Source organism: Magnolia sinica, chromosome 10, assembly GCF_029962835.1.
Source record: "Magnolia sinica isolate HGM2019 chromosome 10, MsV1, whole genome shotgun sequence".
Taxonomy (NCBI): Eukaryota; Viridiplantae; Streptophyta; class Magnoliopsida; order Magnoliales; family Magnoliaceae; genus Magnolia; species Magnolia sinica.
In genome coordinates, this window is record NC_080582.1 from 84,607,322 (window position 1) to 84,613,415 (window position 6,094).

Consider the following 6,094-nt stretch of genomic DNA (forward strand, 5'->3'; position numbering starts at 1 on the left):
CTAAAATGTGGCCCACCTAATGGTCGGTGTGGATTTTCACTGCAAATGCAAGATTTGAACATGTGCTAGTGTAAAACAATGCATGTTTGGGCCCATGAACTACACTGGTCGATTCCTAACTGGGCTTTGAATTGTTAGAACCGACCCAAATGAACCTGGCGAGCAAGGCCCAAGATCCAATGGGCTGGGCTAATCTCTTGATTGTGATATCTATCAAATAGAGGGCAATCAAAGTGATATGCATGCAACTCAGTCGCGGGGCATTGGCATGTGTAAGGTCCCTTCTTCAGTAGGTCTGTGATGGAGTGGGCCCGGCCCATCAAAAGAAATGTTTTTTTTTTTTTTTTCTCATAGAATAAGAGGAGAAAGGAGAAGAGAAAAAGATTCTGTAGAAGAAAAAGATTAAGAGTTTCTACCACCGAAATCTTTGCATACGGGTTCGCCAAGGTCCATTCATAACACTAGTTTCTTCGATTGTCTTCTCCAATGGTTGTACTGGGGGTTTTTCTAGTATCGCTAGTTGGTGAGAAATTCTTTTCTTTGATTGTGTTTGTAATCCACCTTTGGGTGATGTTGTTTGAGTATCCAAGAAAGGTCTCATGATGAATGTACTTTCATTATTTCTTTTATGGTGGATTTATGCTAGACTAGATCTCGTGGTTTTTCCCTTCACAGTATAGAGTGTGAAAAAAAATCTCTGTGTCTCTTGCACTCTACATGTTTGATGATTTGTTTGCTTGTGTAGGAAATGATTATCGTCCATTAAATCTCTTATATTGTTAATCCCATTGATTTACACATGGAAGGGAAAGGTGTGTGGTTTCCCAACAGATCGATTGTGCACAAGTGCAACATGTATAATAGAGATATTTGGGTGGACAGTCAAAAGATACAGACCATTTTTGTTGGGAAGTTCGGCGCAACCAAACACTCCATTGGTAATGAGACAAATGAAAATCGTACATTGTATAATTTTGAAGACTCCATTATACCTGAATCATTTATCATCACTGCATATGATGATTTCAGTATGATTTCCAATCCTCCTTTGGGAGGTTATACAGCTCCTGAGTATGCAATTCTAGGAAAGTTGTCTGAGAAGGCGGACATATACAGCTTAGGCATTCTGCCGCTCGAGATTGTTGGTTGCAGGAAAAACAAAAATCTTACTCTGCCATCAGAAATGCAGCATTTTCCTGAATATGTATTCTTTCAAGCTTTCCTGTCCTTTACTTTCCTTGTTCATGTTTTTAGGCATGTAAGCTTTATGAAAGATCAAGGGTCATTGATCTGGTGGATCCCAATCTTTGACAAGATGTGTATGTGGAAAAAGACATCTTAAAAGCTATTGATGTAGCTTTGTTGTGCTTGCAACCTATTGAAGACTGAGGCCTCCAATGTCAGAAATTGTGGCCTTATTAACATGCAAGGTGGAAATGGCCAGAAAAAAAGACATCTTAGAAGCCATTAATGTATCTTTGTAAGCTAAGCTGAACATACAATGTGTGTCTAAGTGCATTTAAATTGTCTTAGGTGAACTTACATCCTGTTTGGAATCAGGGAATTGAAACGATCGATTCGATAAATCCATGAACATGTAAAATTCATGGGTTTGCATTGGATATCGATTTGGTAATTTCCAAAGTCCACTACTTAGAAATTAAGCTACAAACATATGTATTTGGGAGCATATATTACAATCAAATAACTTTTATTGCTTTATGCAATTTTCGCATTTGTGGATTTGCAAAATCTTGGATTTGAATTGGCCCCCTAATCCTTGGATTTATGGGGGTTTGGATTTGGGAAATCCATGGACGTAACAAATCTCTAACGGAAACAAACAGGGGAGATGTGAAATCAAAGGATTTTAGAAATTCCTGCCCAAAATCCCTCACCCCAAACCTCTCTTTAAATGCAATTCTAAACCGTATGCGCTCAAACACAATGAATGATGTATGCTAAAGCTTAGTGTACAAAGCCTAGTATTGGATCTGGCATCTTTTTAAAAAAAAAAAAAATATTATTATAGTTGTGCGAGCTCGTCAGCATATGTAAGAGGAATGTCTAATCAAATTACTTTGTAGCTTAATGCAACAATACAAGGAAAATGACATTGTATGTTCAATTCTCTGATTTGATTTTCTCATAAGACAAGAATGGTATTCAAGAAAGCCTTAGGGGTCATTTGGAGGCCTGTAAATGGCTTAAGTAGTAAACAACTTACAGGTAAATGATTTACAGGTGTACATCATTTACACCTGACCTACTTGACTTTAAGCTATAAATGATTTACATGTAAATGATTGCCTGTGTTTGGATAGCTTGTAAAATGTTGTAGTCCTGTAAATGGAGAGCCAATCGTTCCATTTATAGCTATTAGGCTACAAATGGAGAGCCTGTAAATGAAATCCAAACTTTTTGTCTGTAAATGAGATGGGGTAAATGCTGTAAATCATTTACAGTGATTTACAGGTTGTAAATGATTTACAAGCAAAAAAGGCCATCCAAACACACTGGGTTGTAAATGATTTACAGGTTGTAAATCATTTATAACTTGTAAATGGGCTAAGTTATAAATGATTTACCTGTAAATCATTTATAACTTGGCCCATTTACAAGCATCCAAATGGCCCCTTCGTAAAATCTGCATAAGGAAGAGAATGAAAACCATATATTGGTTTCCTTGCTTTTCTAAAAGAGTATGAAGAAAATGAGAAATGTAAGATAGGGGTGCATGTATAGAAAAAGAAAAAGAAAAAAAAATACTGCAAGTAACAACTATTTAGAAAGGTGCAATGGTAAAACGGTTTAGCATCTTGCTTGTTCTTCTTCTTAATCATTTTCATTTTCATCATCATCTTCTTCTTCTTCTAACTTCTTTGCTGTATTCTTCATTTTCTTGTCTGTTGTCTTCTTGGTATCATTTTCTTGTCCGTCTTATTCTTACTTTTCTTTACGACCTGTGTTTCTTCTTCGGAATTAACCTGCAAGTAGAGCAAAAGAACTTGAATTTAGCGAGGAACATGGTATAGAAAGAAAGATTTCATAATCCACTTTTCATTTTCTTCCTCTCCTAAAAGTAAAACTAATTTGAAATTGCCAAAATTGATAAGATTTTTATTTATTTTTAGTAAATGAATTTTGTTGGATGAAACACACAAATATATACTTGTGATGGTGATGGTCCCTATGTGTAGCATGTAAATTGTGTTGGTAATCATGTGGTGGTGAGTTCTACTATTTTGAGTAGTCAAGTATTAGGGCACTACCTTTCATGTGTATGGATGGTTGTTGCTTAGCTGTTTGCTTAGCAACTAACCTGCATGATCCACACACATCCACTCGTGTGCAGAGAGCCTTTTATTGATTATTTCATCCGCTACAAATTGTGTAGGCTTAATGAGTGAGTTGAGCCCAATATATCATATATTCAACTCTATTTCCTGGCCTATTCAACTTTTTTATGGAACTAATTCGACTACTTCCAACATTACTAATGTTATGGAGTTCAACTATCTATTCTTGTTTTTTTTATTTTTTTATTTTATTTTATTTTAAATCTGCATTTCAGAAAATTTCAATGTCGAAGTAGTGCCTGAATTCACCTCTTTATTAATATGTTGTGCATCTTTTTTCTGGCGTTTCTTCATCTCTTCGAGCACATTTCTCATCGCAAGATCCGGATCCTCATTGAAACCCATCAAGAACTCTGCAATATCTGCCGGAGTGATCTGAATTGAAGGCAAGACCACCTCCACCTCCTTCATCAGCTCATGATCCTCTATATCAAGATAATTCTTCACTAGTGTCTTAAATGCCATAAACTCGCAGTACGATAGACTGATCTCTTTATCTATCCGTCCTGGCCTAAGCAATGCGGGATCGAGGTTCTCTTTGTGATTGGTCGTGAAGATCATCAACCTCTCTCCGCCACACGGCGACCACAAACCGTCCATGAAATTCAGTACACCGGACAGGGTAACCCTGCTATGCTTGTTATCTTGGCTCCCACTCCCCACTCCCTCCATTTCAGAACTCTTCCTCTTTTTCCCATTTCTCCGATCCGAAAGATCCAACATGCAATCCACATCTTCCACTACAATCACTGCTTTACTCGAAGTTGAAACCAAGAGCTTCCTCAGCTGGATATTCGACATAACCGAAGTTAATTCCAAATCATATACATCAAACTCTAGAAAATTCGCAATTGCCGCAATCAAGCTCGTCTTCCCTGTTCCAGGTGGGCCATACAGTAAATATCCACGTTTCCAAGCTCGTCCAACTCTATCATAAAACTCGCTTTGATTAACAAACTTCAACAGATCATTCTTAATCCCTTCCTTCAGATGGGGATCTATAGCTATGGAATTAAATGTGGATGGATGCAAAAATGGAATCGAGCTCCAAAATGAGATGCTAACCCCACTTTCCTCTCTGTTACTAAAGAGCCTCCGATTACGATTCTGGAGCGTTATGTCCGCGGCCTCTTTCAATACATGAGGGATATACTTTGTTTGTACTGCATCCTTGTGTTTGGCATAGAACGATAATTCATAGTAGTTGGATTTGTTCTGATTGTCGCCTGATTTGTTCTGATCCTTGCCCGACGCTCGCAAGGACCATCTCAATTTGAAGCCGTCGAATGTTTCCTCTATGCTCTGGTCCTCTGCCATTGCAAACAAGAGCGAATTTGAGCTTCTGTCTGTTGACATTTTTATAACATTTGCTGATGAGAAGCACTTGGAGCTTAAGTAGGTTTCAATAGATTCGTAGATGTTGTTGTAGAAGTCGTTCTGCAAACTGGGTTCGTTGATTAAGATTGACATGGTGGGGTTGAGAGATCTGTAGTACTTTAAGCAGTAGGAAATGAATTCATGGACTTGGGGAGGGATGAGAGATGGGATTGATCGAATGAGCATGACAGTGGCAAGAAAAGAGCTTGTCAAGCTCCAATTCCAGTCCATCTTTCTTGGATTGAAAGAAGAAGAGAATGTGAAGTGAAAGAAGTAAAACGAGAAGAATTGTAATCTTCTCCGCTTATGTTCTTCTTTATAAGAGAATGAGAATGTGAAGGAAGGTTTTTAAACATTTTTCCAGAGATAACAGGAATCCCTTAGCACGAAACTCGGTAGGGCCCACATTGATATATGTGTTTCATCAAAGCCGTCCATCCATTATATCAGCTCATTTTAGTGTATAAGCATGGAAACCACAAGCTTCCTCTCTCTCTCTCTTTTCTCTCTCATTCTCACCTTTGATAGCCCTGAACCTTTTAACGAACTCTTGCAAAGCTTTAGGAAACTCTCTTATATTCTCTAGAAAAGCACTAGGGACCCCTATTTATAGTTTAGGCAACTCCTTTTCGCACCTCTTACAAAACCATCTCAAATTTATGCAATCCGCACCAAATCTGGACTGAATCTAGTCTTCGACCGGTCGAGCGGACCTTCGACCGGTCAAGCAGTGCAGAAGAATTAACACAATTGGTCGCTGGAATTTGAGTTGAGTTAAACCTTAACTAGTCAAGCACCACCCTCGACCGGTCGAGCGAGGCACTCGACTGGTCGAGCCTAAGAAGAAAATCCCCATCAAGAAGCAAGTTGGAAACCCAAGTGGGCCACACTTTAAGAAACAATGGGGATAATGATGGTCCATCCAACCTGTTGATAAGGTCCGATGATGATGGAAAAACACAAATATCTGCTTGATCCGAAACTTTTGTGGACCCGAAGAAGTTTTTAATGATGGGCATTCAATCCCATAGTTTCCTTTGGTGTAGTCCACTTGAAACTAAAATGAGATGGAAAAATGGATGGACAGCGTGGATGAAACACATACACCATGATGGGCATCAGGGAGTTTGTTCACCAGTGGGCTGAAAGAAATGAACGGTCTGATTTCACTATCACTTATCATGATAGTGAAAAGATCGAATAAGTGCAAGTTTTGGTCCATGATGCATCTAGATTCCAAAAGTTAATTTGGACAGTTCAATTTGACTTGATTGTATTCCATGTATGCAATTTCCATGTGCCTGAGTATCATGTACCAGACTCTGCCACAGTGTCAAAGGTTTTTTCATGAGCAAACC

General features: G+C 38.4%; 1 protein-coding gene and 1 long non-coding RNA gene across 2 annotated transcripts; one reads left to right on the plus strand and one right to left on the minus strand.

Annotated features, from left to right (window-relative positions):
* Nucleotides 1–337: 337 nt before the first annotated feature.
* Nucleotides 338–1,346, plus strand: LOC131257584 (uncharacterized). The gene is made up of 2 exons (XR_009177510.1): nt 338–523; nt 832–1,346. It is a non-coding gene; the product is annotated as an uncharacterized LOC131257584 (long non-coding RNA).
* A 1,246-nt stretch (nt 1,347–2,592) lies between these two features.
* On the minus strand, nt 2,593–5,066 carry LOC131217244 (AAA-ATPase At3g28510-like). Its single transcript, XM_058212101.1, has 2 exons — nt 3,609–5,066; nt 2,593–2,987 (listed from the first exon to the last, which is right to left on the minus strand). Exons 1-2 carry the CDS (start codon nt 4,965–4,967, stop codon nt 2,895–2,897), a joined length of 1,452 nt encoding a protein of 483 aa, XP_058068084.1. The 5' UTR covers nt 4,968–5,066; the 3' UTR covers nt 2,593–2,894.
* Nucleotides 5,067–6,094: the final 1,028 nt, after the last annotated feature.